We start from the raw sequence: 24,018 nt of genomic DNA on the forward strand, positions 1-24,018 counted from the left end.
TCTCAAAGGCTCTTCCATGGTTTAAAACCCCAAAGTTTTGGCGCAGGCACCACTCCTTGAGCCAGGTATTAATATCCTGGGCTCACTCCTAGCTTCTAGGAGGATCTGTTCCATGATCTTCCCAGGCACAGAGGTGAGGCTGGCAGGTATCTTTCACTAGACCAGGTTGCTCAAAGCCCCGGCCAACCTGGCCTTGAAGACTGCCAGGCATGGGGCATCCACACCTTCTCTGGGCAACCTGCTCCAGTGTCTCACCACCCTCAGCCTGCCCTCGTGTGCCGTGTGCCCCGGCCCCTCACCATCTCCAAGGCCCTGGGCTGGGCCCACACCCCACGCGTCAGTGTCTTTCCTGGTCTGGGGAGACCAGGAGGGGACAGAGGAGTCCAGATGCAGTCGCCAAAGTACCAAACGAGAGAGGAGGAAAGCATTTTTACTGTTGTTTTCTCGGTTTATTGTTTTGGGTTTGTTTAAAATTGTTTACTGCCCAACCCTGAAAGGAGCTCCTCTTGAAGCACCTAGAAGGGACCTTCATGCTGAAGGCCAGCACTTCTACCCGGCAGAGCTGCAGTCTTCTGCTTCTCCGAAGGAACAGTTGTCTAACTAACTCCTGTGCTTGATCTGTTGCTGTTCTTCGTGCACCGCCGCAGAGGGTCTGGCTTCACCTTCAGCCACCCATCCGGCAACCTTCTTGTCTTCAGACTGAAGAAACCCCACCTCCAGGCTGCAGGGATCTCGGTGGCCCTCTGAGGGACAACTCCTGTCGCCCCGGCACAGCAGCCTGGTGGAAGCCAGGTCATCTCATCCCCTTTTCGTGGGGCTCAGAGCGGAGGAGATGGATGGCACCCCTTCAGGAGGGGCGGGGGTGAGGGGTGGAGTGGGAAAGAAGGGCTCACCCCACCCATGGCACTCAACAAAATAATTGTTGGTGCTGGGAGATGGAATGGGTGAGCCCACTGGATGGCCACGCGTGGAGGCTGGGCCTCCCGGCTAACGGCGGTGGCTGGGCCGATGGTAGGGCGCTGGCCGGGTGTTCCTGCGCCGCCGCGGCCACGGCGTCATGGAGGGGAGCCCTGGCACGGTGTAGTGGTGCCAGGGGAGCCTCGCTGGAGGTGGATCCACCTCCATCGGCTCTTCTTGGTCTTCTGGTGGATCCACCTCCATGGGCTCCACACCATCAGCCACATGAGCAACGGCCGCCACTACCATGCGGCTGATGGTGTCCCCCCTCCCACGCTTCCTCCTCTTCCTCCACCCCTCCTGCAGCCACCTCTCTGCCTTCCCGCGCAGACGGGGGCAGCCACTCGCCTCGCTGCTGTGGGTCCTCTTTCTTCCAATCATGGTTGGAATCCGAGTGCCTCGAAGCTCAGCGAACTGTGGGCCAGCTGCTGGAATCCCCGTATTTATAGGGTCCAGAACAATGGGCAGTGAGGTATCTCCTGACATCAGGAGGCCACTGTGGTGTCAACATGTGGCCAAATGTGGCTGTTCTGGGAGCTGGGGGGCCTGTGGCCTGAAAGATGTCCTCCAGCGGGAGAAGGAGGAGGGTCGGGGGGCTGAGGGACCCTTTCCTGGGGATCGCTCCCCTGTGCCCTTCTGCTGCCCCTTGGGCACAGGCGCTGCCCTCCACCTCCCCTCGTGTGCCTGGGCTCCAGCCCCCTCCTCATCCCGTGCCTGGGCTCCCCTAGGTGAGATAATGGCAACGGTGTTCCAGGAGGGTCGGGGGTCCTCGTTGACCCCCCAGCCACCCGGCTCCCTGCAAGTGGCGCAGCCCCCCGTGCCTGACAGCGGCTGACAGGGAGGGAAGCATCCAGCCATCCCGCTGGTGGGAAAGGGAGGCACAGCCGGCCTGCGCAAGGCCTCCCAGCACTCCATAAAGAACTGCTGGTTGCCAAGTATTGCATGGGCCCTTCTTCCCCATCTCCTGGCCTGCCCCTGGAGTTGGGGAGGTGCCATCTCCTCTGCACAGAGCCCAAGGGCGAGAGGAGGAGAGGGCCTGGTGTCCTTTGGGCTGGCACCATGAGAGGACTCTGTTGGAGGCCACCAAGGGAGGTCCTTGGGGCCTGGAAGTGGTGGGGTTTCTTTTCCATCTGAGGTTCACCCTTGCTCTCTTCTCTACTTTTAAGGACAAACCTTCTTGCTGCTTTTATTTTTAATCCCTGGAGATATTTTTAGTATTCTACTGTAGCACAAAGTATGGTCCTATTCCTGCACTCATGCGGGCGTTTCACCACAGCTATGGCAAAGACAAAGAAAACTCGTAACGCTTCAGTCTTGCTCACCCTCTTTGTGGAACAGAACATAGTTGAGGCTACTGGTCCTGCAGCACAGAATAAGCTAGGAAATGGGCTGTGGGTTGGGGTAGCGTATGAATTTTGTGGACTGTAGTGACAACAGTTTCCTGGGCATACAGCAGCAATGACATGGTTTAGAAAGAGTCACGTGTGTGACTGTGGTCTATTCGGCTGATCAGTTAACATTCAGGTGAGAGAAAAAAGGCATACTTTCTCCTCCAGCTTCCTGGTAATCTTATAAATATATATAGATTTGATTAATTTTCAGAACTGGTAGCCCACAAACAGATGTTCTTGAGAAAGTCAGAAGAGACATTTGGTTAACTCTGGGATGACAAAGGGCAAAAACATGGACTGTTTCTTCAGAATCGGAAAGAATCACAAATATCTGAACCGAATAATCTGTTCCACGATACCAGTCTCCAAAAATCAAAGACAAAGCGCTGCTGGCAACTTAATGGTAAGCTATGACAAGACTGCCTGAATGAAGGCATTGGCTTCCAGTTCAGGTAGATAACATGACTGATTGTTACCATGGGAATGAAATTGGTACAAGGAGATGAACACAGAGAATTCTTCATTGGGAACAAAACCACACGAACAATAATTTATGACCTCTACCTTCTCCATCTGGGTAACATCCACTATTGTTCCTATTACTCAAGTCCTTTCGTGTTGCGCTTTCTGAGTGTGCCTGTTTCATCTGAATCACTGGCTTTTTGCTTTTTCAGTGCTGCATTTTCATTTTCTGACTCCACAGATGGGTCCTCTTGGGTTGACTCTTCTGCTTCACTGCAGCTCTCAGAGTGGAATCCAGCATTCTCCGCTATGACAGCAGGGTCATCATCCTCGTAGCAACAGCAGCACTCCTCAGTGCTTTGGCTGTGATGAAGGTCCCTCTCCTCTTCACTGATGCCAGTTACCTCATCCTTTTTCTGCATTAAATCATGACTGTCTCTTCCCACGGTGAGATCAGTTAGCAGAGTTTCATTGCACAGATGCTCCTCATCTTCCATGCCCTCCATTCTTTCTGCCAGCTCTTCTGCAGAGGGCTGGCTCAGGTCAGGATAATCTACAAGGATCGTGTCCTGCTTGCGCTTGAAGTGATCAGAATTGTCATAGACAGGATAGGTCTCTTCTGGATAACCTTAGGAATAAAGTGATATGCAGCTTGAAGTGTCACCAATATTTAAAAGTAGTGCCAACTTCAGTGATGGATGCACAAGTTTGTTTGTTAGAACAATTTTTAGCACTGCCAGTATAACTGTCATCTATTTAATGTCAGGTATATGTCACAGTATTAAATCCATGGCAAGAATGTGCAAAACATGTTCTTGGGAGTTGATGAGAAAACTCCACTTATTTTTAGGGAGCCAGGATAAAGCGTGACTTTAAGGAGTGAATATCTAAGCTTTGCTGAAAGCTAATGGGAGCTAACAGGTGAAAATCGCGTGTCTTAGATCTTCAAATAGATCACATTTTTTTGTTTGTTTCCGTTTACAGATTGACTGATTCAGGTTTTGAAGACTTTTGCTATAAACAGCATTATTTATAAAGTTGAAAAAACAGGTATGTCAATGACTGTGCATTTCATTTTAGAAAATGCATCATGAGCTTGACTTAAGAAAACAGAGCTCAAGGCCACCATTTATGCTTTATGTTTTGGATCATTTTTGAAAGCTTCTTAAAGAACAAGGAATTAAGTCTGCATTTAAAGTTATGATAGTGAGCAGTTCAACTAGGATATCTTGCAAACACATTTATGTATCAAGTAAACACCAAGGAATGGAAAGGACATTAAAATAAAGACTTCTTAAAAGAGACTTCCTGGAGTTTACTTTTACAACATTGGAGCAAACAAAGAATGACTAATCAAAAGTAAAAACTGTAAATTATCCAAAACATATTGATTCTGATTTCCAAGGGTTTTATGATTTTGCATGAAATCTAGCCCAGCAAAGAAAGGGAAAGATATAAACGTACAGCAGCCAAGACCCAGCAGCAGATAGAGCATATATGAATATTCATATGCCACTTTTGGCAGCAGATGATAGTGTAGTGTTTACACTGAGGGGAATGCTGGATGCCTCAAAATCTATTTTCTTTCTGTTATGGTTGGGAAATCAGACTGCCTCTTGCAAAGTTTTGAACACTGACTTCTGAAAAGGAAGGATAAAGTTAACAAAAAAATTTGAAAGGATCTGAACATGTAATCCTTATTCAATTTTTCTCATCAGGGTAATGGTAAGAAAGGCTCTTGCTTACCTTCCCAATCCTCCATGTAAGGAGCTTCTTCAGCTTCCTTCTCAGGAGAGATGCCATCTATGAATTTTCCTTCTTTCATAACTCTAGTAATTTCTCGGAGTTGCTGAAGTAACCTTTTTTCCTGGTCTGTTGTGACATTTTGAGTCCTGCTAGAAAATATTAGACACCAGAATTCAGTCCACTATTATTACAAACTATCAATGGAGTTTGAATCCAACTGTTTGGTCCATCCCAGCAGCACAGTCTGAAGAAACCTGGCTGCAGTATGATCACTATTCAACACCTCCATGTGGTCTGCACTTCAGCTTGGTACAAAGGTTTATCCATTTATCCAGAAAGCCTGCAAACTTAAACAGGTAAAGGAAGGAAGTACAGCCAATGTGAGAGCAAGGTGGAAGTGACACACAAGCAAAAGTTATGGTACAAAAGTCACTACAGAAATTTCTGGCCTTTAAAAGAGTGTTAGGTGAGAATTAGAGGGCCATGCCTTGTTTGAAGCAGTATAAGAAAATGTAATTCAGAATCTATGCTACATTTAAAACAACTTGTGGCGCTGATCAAAATGTCTCACACAGACATTAGTCTTAAGAGTCTAATGATCCCTAATTATGACCATTAAAGGTAATAAATTTGCAAGGCCTCATTAAGAAATGTCAGTTGGACAGATCGTCATGTTGTTATAGAGTCAACAATGCTGCCTGGTGGGGAGGAGGGGAAGAAGCAGGAAGGAAGATTTAACAATGAGAAGAAGGTATTACATTTAATTTTTAACTTGCCCTTTAGAATCAGAGGGAGACTGGGAAAGGACTGAGATTTTTATCAGATTAAAAGCAAACTATAATTTTGTCTGGTTCTACACTGCTGATTCTAGTAATTACTACTGCTCAGGTAATGCAATTACTTACTGCCGTAACAAAAATGCTTCCAATAGATAAGATTATGTAGTCATTACATGTTATTTTCTCTGGAAGAAAAATAGTCTAAAAATGTTACAGACAAAAAAAAGAACTATTTGGAGGGTGGAGATCTGAGCACAGTAGGTCAGAATAAGAAAGACACTGGCTGTACTTAGGGGTGAAAATGGTTCTGACTGTTCTGCTTGTTTTATCTTGAGTTTCAAGTTGTTCTTGAGCAGGTGCTTGATCTCTGTGTAAGTGCCAGTTCAAGCCTCTCAGGGGACTGAGGCACTATGCTGGTGCTCTTTTGAATCTCGCTTTGTTTTAGGCAGGATCTATTGCCCCTAAGTTACTCAGAGAGGGTGGCCCTCGGCATGTGCAGAATGCTGAACTGTAGGTGGTACATGAGCTCAGACAGATGATCTCTGGTGATCTCCAGACCATCATATAGACAGATAATCTCCAAGATTAGACAGCTGCTCAGTGAATCTTAGGGGTGAGTTGGGAAGAGGGGTGCTGGAAAGAGATTAATCATTTTGGATTTAGGTGATTAGTATCTACCTAAACCTTGTTTCAGGTGCCTGAATTCTCATAAACTTGAAAACTTGCAGTGTCCATCTTCAGTTTTTCCTCTTACTAACTGTTGTGACTAAAGCAGCACTTTAATAGGTACTTTGTGCTACTCTACATATACGGGAATGATGCTGACACAATAGTTACTCCCCTAAAGGCAGCAGAGTCATACTGGTTTAAAGCCAAAAGATCAGTATCATACTGCTGGTTTGTGCAATGGTGAGCAAAGTGCTGACCCTGGGCTAGATTTTGTGCACAGCTGCACACACAGTTGTCTGTAACTGAATTTAGCTCAGGAGCAGGCCCACTGGTTTCATTAGCAGCTACCCAGATTAAACTGGTTGATTGAGATCACAAGGCTAAACATCACTTCTTTGCGCTTCCCCTGAGGGGCACTTTGCCCCACAATTTGAAAAGCTGATATGGTCTCAATGCTATATGGAGGTTGCACTGAGTCCCCTCAAGTTGTGATGGCAATTTGTTCCACTGAACAAGCGAAGGTGTGAGACAGCATCTGCTCAAAAGCCTGGGATATGCAGATGTAGAGTTTGAGATATGCATTAAGAAGCACGCAAAAAGAAATGGTTTCATCAGCTAGCTGCCTTTGACAGAAGCTGTAATAGAACTGCCAAACTAATCCTCCTTTTAAAGACAGAAGTAATTTGAATATATATCACCTGGATAAAGACAGAGAGGCCTATCTGTTGAGCACAATGGGGAGATATGCTAGCGCAGACAATAGGATCAAACAATGCAGCTGCATCACTGTGGCATTTCATATAGGAAAATTCCTAATATGCTGGATGCTCTCATTAGAAAGCACTACTGTCCTATTGCAACACAAGATCTCTGTATTTCAGAGTATTCCTCCTCCAGATACCTTGCTTAAAAGACAAATTTCCCTGTAGAGAGGGAGAAACCAAAGCCCATGCACTATTTCTACTTCATTTAAGGCCTCTAGGAAGACTTACCGTAGGATGCTGGCAATGTATAAGACATCTGGCTGCCTGCGTACAGGAGATTTACCAGAGTATAATGCACTTAAGAATACTAAGAGGACAACAGATGGAAAAGGTTTACAGTGTAAGAAAAGGTCATTATTTTTACTGTCTGTTTGGAGCTCCAACACAGCTATTACTTTTCATAGTGGCAATGCTTATGTTTTGTAGAGTCCCAAAGTGCTCACTAACAGGTAATGTAAAAGCTTCGTATTCTTACGCTGAGATCAGAACACTTCCTAAAGAGCTATCATGACAGCAGTGAAAATCCATAATCTAACATGGTATCTCAGACATGTCAACTGGTATTTTTTTGCTTCATGATCTTAAAATAATCACTATTAAAATGCAGCTATAGCCCCAAAATGCAACCCACAGGGTACAGACTCCCTCTCTCTCCCTCTCTTCCATATCACATTGGCTCAGTTTATGGTAAAAAGGTAAGTTTTTCCAATTGACAGCCTGGTAAACAGGACTTTAAAAACAGGTAATCGAGTTGCATTACTTTTACCTCTTACCTAATTACCAGGAACTGAGATTTTTTTGCAAGAGAATATTGCATAATACTCCCATTGAGAAAAATATTTACGAGTATTCTTCAATTTAAAGTGGTTTCAAAATACCAAATTTTACAGACATTGGTGAAAAGAATATGGGTAAGATATCTGTAAGAATGGGTAGGGAAATCTTTTGTACACATTATATCACTGTCCTAACATTGAAACACTCTGCTAAAAGGCTGGAAAAAAGCAATATGCATTCCTAACATTGAAACACTCTGCTAAAAGGCTGGAAAAAAGCAATATGCATGCTTTAAATGCAGAGAGCCCTATATACCCATCAATCAAATCTTTATTTCTGAATCATCAAATTCCCAGCAAGGCTCCTCATCTTTGCTGAGAGATACTGGACTATAAAAGTCTACATTTAGAAACTGGAGATACTGAGGTCCCCTTACTGATAGGATGTGAGGATAAATTACAAAACTGTGTAATTTAAATTTATAACCTGTTGAAAAAAGAGCTGGGAAGCATGCCAGATTTTCTCAGAGCTGTGAATCATTATATCCTTAGTTACTATATACTACCTATTTAAGTGTGTGCATTAGGTAACAATTACCTTTTCCATCTCTTAGTTTAAGTTTGGTTACATTGCTGAGGACCCAGCCAGGTAGTTCTTTCTTCCTCTTGCTTTCTTTACCTTGCTTCTAGTCCTTGCTAATACATGCTAGGCCTTATTAAAAGTACCTGTACTTGTACTTTTTGAAAGTTTTGCATTTCTGCAAGGGGGTTTCTGTACTTAAGGCTGTGGCAATTCCAACTGGTGTACTGGTTTGGAAGGAGGTCTCCTTAGTTGGTTTGGAGGTTGGTCTTCAAGCCTCATTAAAAAAAATAAAATCCGAGTTTCTGCCTGCCTACCTTCTACAACACAGGATTGGATAATACTAGCTATCCCATCTAAGAAAACCACCTAATAGTACTGAGATGTCTTCCAGCCTCACTTCACTCAAATGCTTTTGAAAGGAAAAGAAATGAGCAGGACAAGCCACAGCAACAAAGCAACACATACACTTGCTAGAGAAGAAAGCAGAATAAAATCGCACAGCACAGTATATATTATTCCTTTGAAACAGGATTTCTTTCTGTGGTACAGCATTATCTAAGAATAAACTGTCCTTCCAAACTCATCTGGATTTCAAAAGCAATAATTTTTTTAAGAAAACATACAAAATTAGAATGCCTTGGGATTCTAAGAATCTTCACGAGAAGGAAAAAGCCAGGATGAATCCTGGAGCAGTTCAGCTGGGAGGAGAATGCTCCTGAAGTATAGTGAGCGAACACTGAGGCATGACCTCAGACCTCAGCACTATTACAAACACTGTGTGTTACGGTGATACATCAGGTTTTGTGACAATGCAAAATATGTCCTTTGGTTTGGTTACTAATACTTCATTTGGCAGGCTGGGAGTTGCTTTGCCATATCTAGTATAATGGGCCATGGTCTCACCTGGGGTCTTTCAGCATTAAATTTGATACCAGTTATAAGGATTTCTGTTTAACTGCATATTAATAAATGGAGCTCAAGAACTCTGTGCTCTAATTACACTTTCTAACAATACATTTTATTTTAAGACAAACAGTGGTTCCTGAAGCCAGCACTCATGGTCTCCTAAGTCCTCAAAAGCAGATTCCCAGGGTACTCTGCTAAATAGCTCCCTGAATAGCTTAAAGTTTGCTCTCCTGGAGTCCAAAGTAGCAACTCTGCTGTTCTTTTTTCTCATTACACTGAAAATCTTAAACTCGACCATTTTGTGATCGCTGTGGCCAAGACATCCACCTATCATCACATCCCCCAGAAGTCCTTCTCTATTCACAAACAGCCGGTCTAGGAGAGCATCTTGCCTAGTTGGCTCACCGAGTACCTGTGACAAGAAGTTACCTCCTACAAACTTCAAGAATTTCCAAGACCTGCTCATCTCAGCAGTATGATATTCCCAGCTGATGTCTGGGAAGTTGAAATCTCCCATAAGGACAAGGGCTACCGATCCTGAAATTTCTCCTAATTGACTGTAAAATAACTCACCAGTGCTTACCTCCTGGCTGGGCGATCAGTAGTAGACACCCACTAACTACAACATCTCCTTTGTTTTCCATCGCCCTAATCCTCACCCAGAGGCTCTCAACCACACCATCACCAAGGGCTGTACAATCAAACCTCTCCCTTACGTATAGTGCGACACCTCCACCTCACCTGCCCTGCCTGTCCCTCCTGAATGGCCTGTAGCCCTCCATCCCTGCACTCCAATCGTGGGACTCATTCCATCAAGTTTCAGTAATACCAAGGATACCATAGCTCTGGGAGCTGACCAGCGCTTCCAGTTCATCCTGTTTGTTTCTCATACTGCAGGATCGTCATCCTCATAGCAATACATTGGGTTTTGTGACAATTGGTTACCAATATTTCATTTGGCAGGCTGGGAGTCGCTTTGCCATATCTAGTATAATGGGCCATGGTCTCACCTAGGGTCTTTCAGCATTAGCTTAAATTTGATACCAGTTATTTCTTTCTCTGACTTGTCTGTTATAAGGATTTCTGTTTAACTGCATATTAATAAATGGAGCTCAAGTCATTTTTGCTCTCCTCTTTCCTTTTAATTTAAATCTATCAACATCCAGATTGAATAAGCCTAGCACTGTACTCTGTGCTCTAATTACACTTTCTAATCATACATTTTATTTTAAGACATTCATCCAGTATTACTGAACTTAATGAGTATCACAGTGTAGATTAAGAAAGCTTCAAAGTCTGGGTGTATTTGAAAAACACCTATTTGCTCCATCTAGAGGTGCTTTTCCCCTTCTCTTTAAAGAGGCTACATACAAAATTCTTTATTAGATTCAGATTCTGATTTCCCCTGAGGCCTTTAAATCCGTCTATATAAATAGTTTGGTTGAACAAAGAAGGGAAGTTCTACTAAATAAAGGCCCTGAGCCAATAACACAGAGTGGAACAGATACTGGGTCAGACTCTAAACCCATTTTCTCAGTAAAAAATATCCTATCCTGAGAGTCAGTACAATATCTGGGCAGCTCATAAACCTGTTTCTGGCAGCTTAAAGGTACACATAGAGCACTGCGTCAGCTCACCAAAACAGAGAAGAGTAACCGTCAAAATAGTATCCTTCTGTTACACTAAGAAAACCAGGGCAGCTTAGGGGTTCTTCTGCTGGAACCTGGCCCAACACAGGCAAATTTGGCACCTTGTCTTGTTGAGACGAGTGCAGCCTCAATCCAGGACACAGTGCAAAGTGGGCAAAACTATATGCTCAAAGAGAACGAGGTTTGAAGCATAAATGAATATGACATGCAAGTTTGGCACAGAATTGTTCCTACAGAATGGGTTAAAACAGACATTGACTGATCCAGACAAAGTTAACGTGCATTACAGCCTGAAGAGCTAACTTTTTTGCTTGCAAACATTACCTTAATGTTCATGGTATTTAAATTTTCAAATACTGCAGTTATGCATTGTCCTACTGATGTGTTGTTACACTCCTTATAAAAAACATAGACTTGTTCCCAGTGTTTCTTTATAATGTAGAATAGTGATCTCAGATTTATAGCAAACAGTAAACATAATAAATTTTAAAATCCTGATTTTACAACTCTTTTTTTCTTTTATATTTAGAAGCAAATTCATGGATTTACTGGTTACAGGGTGGAACTAAGTTATGGAATCAGATTATTATACAATTCTGCCCTTAAAGAAATATTTTATGGCTATTCTAACAGGCATTTACATAGATTATAACAGCATTCCTATTTAGAAAAATAATCCATAGAACTGGAAAATAACAGAAAACAAATGGGTCTCTTCAGAATCATTCACAGTCACATTTGGTCACATAAGACAGGTTGTTTTATATACTTTCAATGTAGATGTTTTATTTTCTGTTTACACATACCTGTCATTATCTTCCAAATAATGCACTGTACAAAGGGGGAGGGTAGGGATAGTTGGTTTTCTGTTTAAGGAAAATGAAGTTGGAAAAAATGATTTATTTTAAACATAGATGCTGAAAAGAGAAAAACTGAAGAACAGAAAGTGTGATGTGTAAAATCAGATTTCTACAATTTGAAGTAGTAATAAAAATGCTATTTTAATATAGCCTATGTAGGAAAGTTTAATTTCTAATCAGAGCAGGATCTCTCCTTAAAATGCTGTAATTTGAAACATACCTGTCACAGTTAGGTCCTACTCTGTTGATTAATTTTTCCATAGCTTCTTCTGTCTCTCTCAGTTTTTCCTGGAGTTGTGTGAGCTCATAGTCAGCTGTAAAACAAACCAAATCCCACGATCTGTCAGTAGGAGCTTTGAAAATGTATCCCTGTCCCATTATCACAGGTAGCATATGCTGTACGAAACCAAATTGGCTGTGAGGAAACTAAAGCATGCAGCTTAGAAGAGTTCTACCTACTTTTCCTGGTATAAGAAGGTGAAGACTATTGCCAAGGATTAATAGGACACACAGAAATCACCTTCTTTCAAAGACTCCCAAGCAACCTCCCAATAAGCAGAGGAGTTGGCCACTGTAAATGCCCTGGAGATTAAAGTTAGGGAAAAGAAAATACTTTTTTTTTTTTTCCCCCCCCCTAAGGAAACCATAGTGTTTTACTGTCTACCGCAGAATTAATAGTTCTTGTGGAATTTCCCTGTTAAGTCCTTGGGAACAGAGACACAAGGTCACTTGAGCATTTTCTAATGAGTCTAGGATTTGAGAAACCACCTCTTTATCAAAGAGAATAAAGTTCATGGCCTTGATGGCATCCAACCCTGCACAGGTGTGCCAGCGTAGGCAGTGAGCGCTAACAGTCTGCCAGGCTTACAGGGATGAACAACAGCTAGCCACAGAGTCTGGCTGAGGAGCAAAGCACAGTATTTCCATGGTTGCATTTTTTTTCAAAAAATGTGTCCATAGTACAATAGAAGACACACATGAATACAAGCGGGAACACCCATACTGGCTTTAATTTAGCCAAAAGCATTAACGGTAAAGATGCAATACCATGGATGTCAACAAAAATGCTTGAGCTCCTTGTTTGGCTTTTGTAGCTCACACTCAAAATCCGATAGCTGAGACTTCATTGTTCCCCACCGCAGAACAAAATGAAACCAGCCTGGGTTAGTTAAATATTCAGCTGCTACAGTCACACCCATTTAAGCAGCACAAAGGCACAATGGAACTCCGACATAGTAGGAATGGAGAAAGCTATCCATAAACATCCTGCTTTTGGAAAAATCTCTATTCTGGAGAGAATGTCATTACTTAACTTATCACTGATGTCATTATTTTGCATGTCTGAGACTTTAAAAATAGGGGAAGGAAAACTGGCAAAGAGAAAGGAAGTCGTTATGGTAGTGGTAGTGGTTCCATTGTGTGTAGTGGTATGGTAGTGGTTCCTAGTCCAGTGACTTGTCCCCTGCTCTGCTACAGCTTGCAATGAATGCTTTAGGAATCCAAATTAAGAGCTCTAGAAAAGGCAGAATAATTTTCATCACTAGTTCTTTGGGTTATAATGATGGCAAATATTTAACTTACTGCAAAGTTAGTTTCTCTTACCAAGCATTAGAGGAAAAAAATACAATTACCGTTGCTAATAAATTGCACAAAATTGCCAGGCACAATGCAGTACAAGTGCACTGAAAATACAATCTATAGCACTGAGTACATTAGGTATTCCTAATATACACATTAATGTCAAGATAATTACAGCTATGTTAAGAGAATTACCTTACAGCCAGCACTTTCTATAAAGCCTTAAGTACTTTTCTTTCTTATTACAACTTAGCCAGCTAAACATGACACATTTAAATACTGTTATGGTAACTACTCATCCAATCTTCAACAGTAAGCTTATTAATTTATCTAATAAATGTCTACAAATAGTTGAATCTATCCCACTGATGTTTACGTAAAATCACAATAACATTCCAGAATACTGTTTGCTTTCTTATCAAAACTTCGAGCATTGCAAAAAGGGAAGGGAAAAAGTAGGGAAGTGCCTGGTGATAGCTAAGAATTCACAAATTAAAAAAAAAATGAAGGTAGCTTTTAATAATATCTTTATATACTATTACTAGAATATTACGGATTATAGAATAATTATAGATGGACATCCTATTATCCATTTTTAATCATTAGCTACATAGCTTTTCAGCAAATCCGTACAGTTAATTCAGTGAACCTCATGAAAAGCCATTGCTTCCAGGGGGGCTTGGGATCAGGCTAGTATCACAGAGTCTCATTAGCTGAATGAGATTAGAAAGTGACGGTGCAGTAATTCACTTTAACTCTTGCTCATTCCAACACAGAAGCTTCTGGCTGCTTCTTTACGGGGGTGAACAGCAGCTTTACAGTGTGCCCAGAACCTAAGAACCCAGTTGGACTGTCCCTCTACAGAGTCAACAGCTACACAGATATAACTCACAAGTCATACTCACTGATTTTCCTCTTCAAGTTTCCAGGTGCAGCAGTAGGGCATTTCCGCTCTCCAGCGATAGTTCTTCCTTTGGAAGCCAGCTGATGCGTGAAAAAAGATGACCCTTCTATGAGTTACGGCAATAGTAATATATAAGCCCCAAAGGCAACAGCAAAAAGGATAGGAAACTAAAATATGCCAGCAAGTTACGACAGAAAAGCATGCCCAGCAGCAAAAACAGACAGCCATGAAAGATGCCTGGGAGATCTTGCCACCTGAAAACTCCTGAAAGACACTTGGAACAAATGATATTTTTAAGCATAGTGAAAGCGTAACTCATCAAAAATAACTTCTTAATTTTAGAATATTTATCTGTTCCATTCTTCTGCATATAGGAGGGAAAAAACCTCATTGGGCAATTATTGTGCAATAAAGGACAGGTTCTGAAGGGATTATATGTGACCCGGCTTGTCCCTCTTGCAACGCTTTCTGCCATTATTCCTTACCAACTTTGTACCTGCAGCAAAGATACTGGCTGGCTCTATACAGAGGCTGCAGGCTATCTATTTCTTTTGTCTTCTCTGTGTTTGATCAGTTCACCCAATTCATTTTGTTCTTGCCTCTATCTGTCCAGACCAGGCTCAACTGTTTAGACACTGCTCAGTCTGGATTCAGCTCCCACTCCAAGGAAAAAACATTTCCACAAGTCCACTTCTCCCTCCTCCCACACAGTTGACTGTCATCACCTACATGCAAGTTACGTCTGTATAACAAAAAGCTATGAGAAGTTCAAATCATGTGTGAGACGCTTGAGGGGAATTTGGGCTGTGCTTCTTTAAACTAGCTTTCAACCAGTCCCTCAGCTAGGGTAGTTCCAGCATGGTCAATACAACCTTACAAACTCCCATTCTCCAACAACATGGTGCTTTTGTTCCAGAAAGTATGCAATAACTACACTCCCTCTCTCCCACTTTAAATGCATAACACATGTGACATATACAGTATATATAATATGTAGTCACACATAATAGAAAAGAATACTATGTGTATATTCAAAATTAATCTAACATTGTTCTAGACGTACACATTTTCCATCGGAAAAAAAACTCCTTTAAAAAATTGGAAGAAGTCAGAGGCCAATATAGGATCACAGCAACCCGTCCCTGCAATTGTAGCTACAGTCTTTGCAATAGCAAAAACCACAGGACACACTGGTCTTTTAACCACCAGGCAAAGGTCCAGCATAAGCTTTCTTTTTTTTTTTGAGCAAGACTGAAATGGAACCAGGCACAAAAATGGGACTTAATTTCTGTTTTGAGGTTTTTTCAGTTGTTATTTCCCTGACTTTTCAGTTTATGTTGGTCTTCTTACCTTAAATAAAATGTACAGGATATATAAGAAGATGCCAAATCCATATATAGGGATAATCTGCCCCACAAGACCTCTCCCAGTTCCACCAGCGCTTCCACCACTGCCTCCACCTGCCTTAGCTTTCGCAACTGCTTCAGCAAGGTGAGACCTTGGAAAATGAGGGGCAGCTCGGCTGTCAGGAGTGGCCTGGTAATGCATCCTTGGTGGAAAGCGACCAAGCTTCCCTGCAAAAAAAAAAACCCCACAATTATTTTTCTTCTATTACTTTTCACCCTTTTACATGCAGCCTAAAACTGCAGCAGGTGCAGCTGACCTACCTTCTCTACTTTTGAATGCACCACGAGTGATGAATAAAGCAACTTGCTGGACTGCAAGTACTAAGTCTGTAAGCTCAATCCTCAGTCACTTATTATATATAGCGCTAGGAGCAGGTATGCACTACTACTCTCTTGATTTTAAGAAGAGGAAAAGCTGGCAGGGCAATTAACAAAACATGGATTTTAACAGGTATCTACTTGTCCAAAGATCCTGTGAATCGGCACCCCTAACAGGATGAAAACCTCAACTCTTACTTCTGGTTCTCTGCTCAAAAAAACCCCAACAACGTTATCGGTTTTCTGCTGTGAACCTGATCTTCCAATATTACACAAAGGCACGTTCATATATAAACCACTACGCATCAAACATCCTGATACACCACTGCAGTGTTTGCCCAGTATAGATTTGCAGCTATTGCCATAAGAAATAGTATTTTACCTGATTTTACCAAATGAGTAATGGAAGTTAAAGAAAAGTGGTGGCACCTCAAACTGTTCTCCTTAAAAAGGCGTTAGGTAAAGCAAAGTAAGAGAGAAGATTGAATATGGCTTGGGACATATTATCTTTGGCATTTTAGAGGGGAAAAAAAAAAAGGTTTCTAGCCTTGAGAAAGGCAGAGATAATTTAAAACAAGAAAGGGGAGTGAGCATAAATGGATGCACGGATGCTAGAGTAAGACTGCAGAGAGCCTGAAACGGTGCTGTGGACAATTTGATTCAACTGAAAGGCACTGGAGTATCAATAAATCTAAGCTCAAACATGATTTGATTTTCTTGCTGCCATCAATTCAACAATTTTGCCATGGAATTCACTATTTCACTCCTCTGTGTCCTTGACATCCTGCTTTCTAGCTCCATATCCAGCTTGGACTTGCACCTGCGCTCTCTTCCTCTGATTGGGACTGAGCTGAATTACTCAGCTACTCCGCCACCAAGTCTGGTGACAGGAGGCGTTGGACGGAGGCTCGAGAGATGGGGACTGCCAGGCCGGGCTGCAGCCCCCCCCCCTGACGCCAGCTGCACCCCCCCTCCCTGGCACACACAGCCGGAAAGCCAGGCAGCTGGGGTACAGCTGGGGGTACTGCTGCTCACTGGCGCTGGGGCAGGCTGCGTGCACTTGCATAAAGAAAACAAAAACCAGGGTTGACATAGCACTGAAAATAACTAACTTTACTTCTGTGAGTACCCAGCTGCAGATTTTTTTATGAGAAGCAGACAAGAGAAAATTAGATTCGATTCACATTTGCTCTTGCTAGGAAACAGCATCATAGGCAGCTAAATTCCCGAGCACTGAAAATTACAGTAAATACATACTAGGACGTGATATCAATAATTCGTGAAGTCCTGCAATTAAAAACACATTTTTCTTGTAGGTGATGGCATACGTTCTTTGAGTGCTGTAGGCTTTAGTGCCACTGCCCAGGTATACCACCACTGACCAAAACCACTCTCAGATTAGCTCAAGCTTCACTTTGAGGAAGCTGTTACCATGCACTTCAATTTCAGTGAAGCAGTCAAAGTCTGTGACGGAAAGCATAGCATCTTATTTACAAGAAAGTCCCATTGCTCCAGCAGGAACGCCTTGTAGCAGTAGGTCACTGTGGAAACAAGTGTGATGTCAGGTAGAGAGCAGTATCGCTGAGGTGGGGATGAAACAGCAGGGTAGGAAAACCTTTGTAAAACATCTTATACTCATGCAAATATTCTTTATGAAAAAAAGAGATAAAGAAAGCAGAAAATAATTGACAAATGTGAAACTGTATTTAAAGGGAATAGTTTTCTGAATTATCCACAAGGCCTCTTTTGTGCTTTAAAAAATTCAATTCCATTAATCAGGCCAAAGGGACACACACTAGTCATTTCATTATCAAAATAATTTTAAAGGGGAGTTTCATAGCTCCTAGTTCTAAATCTTCCCTGTTGATTTTTAAACTTCTATAGCGATTTCCTCATTTAAAAAAAAAAATTTCCATAGCTTGTTTTTGGTGAAAAACCCATGCAAATTATAGAGGAAATGGATGGCACAGGCAACTTAAAAGCACCATATGCACAATGCTGTCAAATACACAGTATATAAATGGAAATGCATAGCGATTTGGGTGCCACTGTCAATTAAACAAGGTACCTCATGCTATGAAAAAACCCAGCACCCTAATGCACACACCGGTACTGGATTCCACACTTCCAGGGATGAAACAAACCACTTTCAAATGGAGACAACAACATACTCTCCATCAATAAAATCGAGTGACACCTCTACATGAGCACAGAAGGTCCTTGTTTGCTGCCCCATCCAGCTGCCAGTGCTCACGATGAGTACTTCAACAGGACACTTTCCCTGCTGTGGGAAGGGAAAAGCACTAACCTCCATTTAGCTTTGAAGGGTGCCACAGTGCTGCTCTGCTTTTGAAACATTTCTCAACTCCCCTGTGACAGCCTGAGGGCTGCCTTCATGCAGACCTGACTGCTGCGTGTGGTAACTCCACCGAGTACAACCTACCTGGCTTTGCAATATTTTTACCTAAGGTCTACCCAACACGTTTAATTGTCAGTTTAATGCTTCAGATCATCTTTGCAAACCAGCTACAGGGCAAGCAGAGCATGTTTTGTCTAATCCTGTCCCTTCAATAGCTTTAAGTCCACAAATGAAATTATGCCCCAGCTAACATTTCTGTTGTTTGAAGAGACTGTAGGCTTCTGAATGTAGATGAAGTCCTTAACAGCAGTATCACGTTAGAATTACTGTGGGTTTTTTAATCTTTTAACGATATTAACACTCAACTGAAAAAAGCAAATCTTAAAAAGTATATTTATAGTACACCTAATACAACAGCCAATCAGCTGATAATATTCAGACCATCCCAGTGTCTTTTTTCCAAGAAAGCTGTTATGTATCCTACCTAATGGAGCTTATGAATTGCTACTAAGCCCAACTTGACTATTTATAAAGTTATTTAGACTTAAGTTATTGTATAATTCAGCAACTCTTAGTCTCAGTAATATGTCTTTCTGCAACATCTGACCACCTGTAAAATGCTGGGATACATACATACACATATAATAAAAAAATAAAGTTTGGTTAAACCACTACAGACATACAGTGTATATGGGCTGTTGCTACATTAAGTTTGCACTCCGTTCATCAGGCAATTTACAATACATGACTTAATTTATAAAATGTGCATGTTCTTCAGACCCCAGGAAGCATAGGAGGAGGGTTAGAGATGGGAAATGGCAGTCTGGGACGTGTGTGTGACTTGTCCAAGCTGACGGCAAAGCAAAGGATGCTGTTCTCATCACTCCTCAAATCTCAACCGAGCTGCTCCTCAGGAGGACAGCACCCACAGTTCTGCTCATGCTCTGCAGTAGGCGCTCTGCCTTTTTTCTTTGTTTTCATCCCCAAACCATGGTTACACTACTTTGGTTTGGAAATACGAAGATTGTGTTTTTCCCAGTAAGACATTACTATTCCTTACTGTGCATGCAAAACCAAACAAACAAGAAAAACACAGCCGAAGAACAAACCAGCTAGATGTTCTGCAAAAGCTTTAACTGAAAAAACATGACACATTAGGATAGAGAACAATCCTCCTGCCTCAGCAATGCAAATTCCAGTCCTCAGACCTATCTCCAAACTACATTCTGACTCCTACATGTAGGCATGCTTAGGTGCCATTTACATTTTCCTGGTAAATTGTTCACCGTAGTGACTGAAAAAGGAAATCCACCGCTTTTTCAGTCAGAGAGATCAGAAATGAAGTATGCTTCTGTAAACCAGAACTCAAGAGTTTTGTACATTTTTCTCCCCTGCTCTGTTGGACTTGATATTTAAAGAAGATGTGTGCTCTAAGCAAAGCTTTTGCTAAGAAGCATATGCAAGACCTCCCTCTCTGGTAGACGCCAATAAAGAAGTATTTCTACTGAAGCCTTCGTCTCAGGACACTTGAATCAATCTTTAGCCCCTCTGAGCAGTGTATTTTCGTAAGACATTTATTTTCTCTCTCTGTCCAATGAGATGAATTGGCCAAAGGGTTCTAAAGCTGCAAGTGGCAACACACAGAAAGAAACACAGATTCCATGATAAAGTAACTTGATCTTCTCTAGACTGAAAGTGTTCTCCTAGGTTTTCTTGCATAGCCTCCATGTGTAGTATAATGGCTTAGAATAATCTATTCAGAAACTGTGTTCTTGACATTTAATCTAAATTTTCTTTCAAGCCACTATATAATTTCTGCTGCTGTTCTTTAACACCCTCTAATTTCCCCAACACCTCTGCCCACAGAAAGCCCAAGTAATTAAGCTTTTTTATAACACTACAAGTTCATGTTCGGTTCATTGTTGAGGCTCCTCTCCATTTCAGTATTATACACTATCCCAAGACACATGTTTTAGATTTTTTACACATGCAGTCATTTATATTTTTCTCTTCTAAATCTTTTTATAAATACTTCTCATCCTGGCAGACTGTGTAACACCAAGATGAACTGGACACACAGTATGTGTCCATTTAGTTCTTGCTCTTTTACTGACATTTACAAAATAGCTCTAGCTGTGTTCCCAACAACACAACTTTAGAAACCTATCCAAAAAAGATTAGAAGGAATGACAATTTTGAAATCCTTGCTTTAAACCACCACACAGGTGGACACAGTCAAATGCTTGAACATTATTAAATACTGCAGGTGGAGGTTAAAAAGGAACACAAAAACTACCCAAAATGGAATTATCTTAATTTTCTTAAGTAAGGACACCTGCAGGCAACCGATGTGTGCATTGCACAAATCCAAGCTGGGCAGAGGCTTTACCTGAACAGTCCTGTATTTTTCTTGTAAAGCTGATGCCACTCAGTTGTTCGTAAGAATGCAGACTATACACCTATTGTCATAGAGCTGTAAGGTTTTTGTTAAACTACCAACTTAGAGAGTAGCTTTACAAAATGCATGGCATATATTTATGAACACTAGACCTAAAAGTACTTTTTAAACTGCTAGTAGCTCTCCTTTTTGCTATTTTCCAAAAGACTTAAAAAAAAAAAAATTCTAATGCCTGTCCATGAAGTAAACTAGAAATGTGATACATTGACAGTAAATTCTTTAAATAAGTTCTTTCATATACATGAAACTGTTACTGTGAAAAAGAACAACCTTTCTGTCTGAAAGATAATACTAACTTCTTTAGTGCTATGCTCACCATTTTCCTAAAAGAAACCTCTGAAAATGGCTTTATTGGAGAAAGCGCCATTCCCACACTTAAAGACTGTTTCGATAAAAAGCCTTCTGGTAACATTGAGTTCTAATAAATGGTAGTAAACTTTAAGAATGTTTTATTCAGAGGCATTTTGCCCCCACGACTACAATAAGCACTTCATTAACTTCAAGAATGACATGATTACTTCAAGTCCCTGAAACTTCTGTCAGATAACTGCAGTTATCAGTTCACTGAAGAGGACGACTAATGACAGATATATGAATCGAACTGTTCAATCAAGATTTATTCTTCCAATAAAAAAATAACTTCAGGTGAAATAAAGTTTGGTCTACAGAGCAGGTGTAATGAAATTCTTGCTATCAAATTGAAAATATAGACTATAAATTCTCATCCGAAATGGATCAGCTGAGGTGAGGCATTACGTCCTCAGCCAAAGACAGGTGCTGGAGTGCAAAAGACGAGCACGCCAAGCGCTCGCTCTGCACCAGGCACGCACTATCTCATGCTGTACTGTGATCTCCTTTCCTGATGGAAAGAGTATTTATACTACATATTGATGATGGAAAGAGTATTTACGTTACCTATTTCAAGCATTTAACTGTGGCTGTGATTAGTCAGCTTATGACAGCACTGCTTAAAGCAGGCTGTGCTAGAACAGGTATGAACATCATTCATCAAACAGATGTCACTGAAAAGAATTTGGGGCAAGTTTTTTGCTGTTTTTTTTTTAAAGCTAATTTTTCTATCAGATCAATTCAATGCAGTCCATCCTCCGGCCAAAGAAAGAAGCACCAGAACATTAACTGACAACTGCCTAAGACTGCACTGCTGCGGGAAAAGGGTCTGTCAAACTCCATCACCTGGCATCACTGTGGGATCAGAGTCAGGCGCTGCAGAGGGGCAGAAGTTAACATTGAGACAGGTACCACCACCCAGAGTGTCAGCTCCCATCCCTGCTTCAGGCAGGTAACCCTCCAGTCTTCACTGAGGCCCTGTGCTGTCTGCTGGGCCTTTGCAGGGACCAGCACCATGCCCTCACGGTACCGCTCTTGATGCAATACCAAAAAAATCAGCTACCATTCAGGTTTTCAGTGTTAAGAGATTCTGCAACAGAACTCTAAACCTGTAGATCTGCAGTGCTGATGAACCTATATTCAAGTTCCTAAAGACCAAGAATACACACAGCAACCATGGAAGGGTAGCTGTAGTATAGGAGTCATGTATTTCGGTTCAACAAACATTGTTTCAGCAGTAACTTCAGCCTGAATGTCCTTAAAATCCCTGGCCAAATGAAATCAATGTCCCTGAAGTGTATGGTCACATAAGAACCAGGCTGTTGGAAGGATGTAGATGTCACTGAACATGAGTCCCTGTACAGCGCCGAGCACAACTTATAAGTTCTCACTTCTGGCTTGTGGACAGCCCTGGTCAAAACTCTTTCTCTGCTAAGGCCTGGGGCTATGATACTAGCTACTTTTGTGAAGCACCCTCGGGAGAAAAACCTGCAGTAAAAGGCCATGGACAGAAAAAGAATGGGAGATGCTTGTATGAACCCATTGCTCGAGAACTTAAGAGGGGACATGCAGAGTGGGAGGGCAGGCAAGGACACAGCTAGAGGGACTGCATGGACAGGACCAGAGTCTAAATGAGTCATCACGTGGCACATTTATTATGAGAATCTGGTGCATGAAAACAAAGTTTAGAATACTGGAGCAGGAAACTAAACAATGAAGACGATCCAAATGAACTTTTATTTCACATGCAACAACAAAAGCACTCCTTACAGAAAATAACAAAATAATGAAGCTTTCAGATAAAAGGTGATGTATCACAATGAAAAAAAAAAAAAAGTCTCTCTTCAATAGCTTAAGTACCCCACTTGCATAAAACACATCAAATGAAATTTGGAGGATTTTAAACTATCTTTTTCTGAAGCGAAAAGAAAAAGGTAAATCACAGCGAGAACGGTAAATTCAATCTTTGACTCGCCACCCGTGGTTACGGACAGAGCACGAGAGTGACGCGGGCAACACTTACGGGAAGGATTAACTACGCTACGTTTTCATACCCGGCGGCAGAGCACCTTCCAGACGCGCCGTGCAACCAAGGACCGCTCACACACGGCCCGGCCGCGGGCAGCAGCACCCCCGGGGCCGGAGAGCCCCGAGGGCCGGAGAGCCCAGAGGGCCGGGCCCAGCGCGGCCCGCCGCCCAGCGAGCCGGCGGCGAGGGCCCGGCCCGGGCTCACCGCGGAGCCACCGCCCGCATTTTACGCTCGGCCCCCGAGCAGCAGCCGAAACACGGACCTCGGCGCACCGGGACGGGACGGGGGACGGGACGGGACTGGCGGCGAGGAGCGACCTGCCCTCGCCTCAGCGGAGCCGCCGCCGCCGGCGGCGGGGCCCGCGGCGGCCTCTTACCCTCGGGCGGCGCGGGCGCTGCGAGCGGCGCAGCCCCGGGCTCCTGCCTCCCGCCGCCCCGAGACAAGAAGGTCCGCGGCAGCAGGAGGGAGACGCAGAGCACCAGGCAGGAGACCATGGCCACCCTGCAGCACGTCGAGTACGCCATGGCGACCCGCCGCCGTCGCGGAGCCGTTACCGGCCCCTCAGCGCACCGGTAGGCTTTGCGCAGGCGCGGGCAGCGCGCGCATGTGCCGTCAGCCGGCGCGGCTGGGCGGGAACCTGAGGAGGGGGGCGGGCGGGAGCCTGAGGGAGGCGGGCGGTGGGCGCCCCGGCCCCGGCCCCGGCCCTGGCCCTCTGTGCCGGGAAGGTGTTGAGAAGCGGGCTGTGGGATGCCCGCTTCCCGGCCGGTGTTGGGTCCTTGTGGAAACGGCCCTGAGCCTCAAAAACGCAGGCCAGGGCAGGAGGGGGCATTTGGATCCCCTCGTTCCTGTCCCGCCACAAGTGTTTTCCAGACTTGGTGTCCCCCCGTCCCCCCCCGCCCCTTGACTGTTGCACTGCAAACTTCTTGGGAGGGAAAAAAAAAAAGCTACACCGTGCCTTTTTTTCACCCCTGTGAAGGGTTTCAGCGGTGTCGCGACTGGTCTCTGCCGGCGGCAGTGATGGCAGAACAGAGCAGGTGGGCCCTGGGCGCTGGAAGCTCGGCAGCACCCTGCCACGT

General features: G+C 43.1%; 1 protein-coding gene across 2 annotated transcripts; it reads right to left on the minus strand.

Annotated features, from left to right (window-relative positions):
- Positions 1–1,394: 1,394 nt before the first annotated feature.
- On the minus strand, positions 1,395–23,515 carry RIC3 (RIC3 acetylcholine receptor chaperone). 2 transcript variants are annotated; one of them, XM_049820432.1, is made up of 6 exons: positions 23,319–23,515; positions 15,375–15,598; positions 14,026–14,104; positions 11,763–11,856; positions 4,557–4,702; positions 1,395–3,438 (listed from the first exon to the last, which is right to left on the minus strand). In XM_049820432.1, the coding sequence occupies exons 1-6, from the start codon at positions 23,464–23,466 to the stop codon at positions 2,948–2,950; spliced, it is 1,182 nt and encodes a 393-aa protein (XP_049676389.1). In that variant the 5' UTR covers positions 23,467–23,515; the 3' UTR covers positions 1,395–2,947. The 2 variants fall into 2 exon arrangements, with proteins under 2 accessions (XP_049676389.1, XP_049676388.1); XM_049820431.1 differs by having other exon boundaries at positions 1,420–3,438; positions 4,557–4,705.
- Between the last annotated feature and the right edge of the window lie 503 nt (positions 23,516–24,018).

Source organism: Accipiter gentilis, chromosome 17 (assembly GCF_929443795.1).
Source record: "Accipiter gentilis chromosome 17, bAccGen1.1, whole genome shotgun sequence".
NCBI classification, from domain to species: domain Eukaryota; kingdom Metazoa; phylum Chordata; class Aves; order Accipitriformes; family Accipitridae; genus Astur; species Astur gentilis.

Bases quoted from the DNA above. Each gene is read 5' to 3' on its own strand.
- RIC3 (XM_049820431.1), bottom strand. From the start codon at position 23,466: ATGGCGTACTCGACGTGCTGCAGGGTGGCCATGGTCTCCTGCCTGGTG. The intron at 11,857-14,025 runs GTGAGTATGACT...TTTGTTTTACAG, and splicing joins AAACTTGAAGAGGAAAATCA to CTGACTATGAGCTCACACAA. The intron at 3,439-4,556 runs GTAAGCAAGAGC...TTTATTCCTAAG, and splicing joins TTACATGGAGGATTGGGAAG to GTTATCCAGAAGAGACCTAT.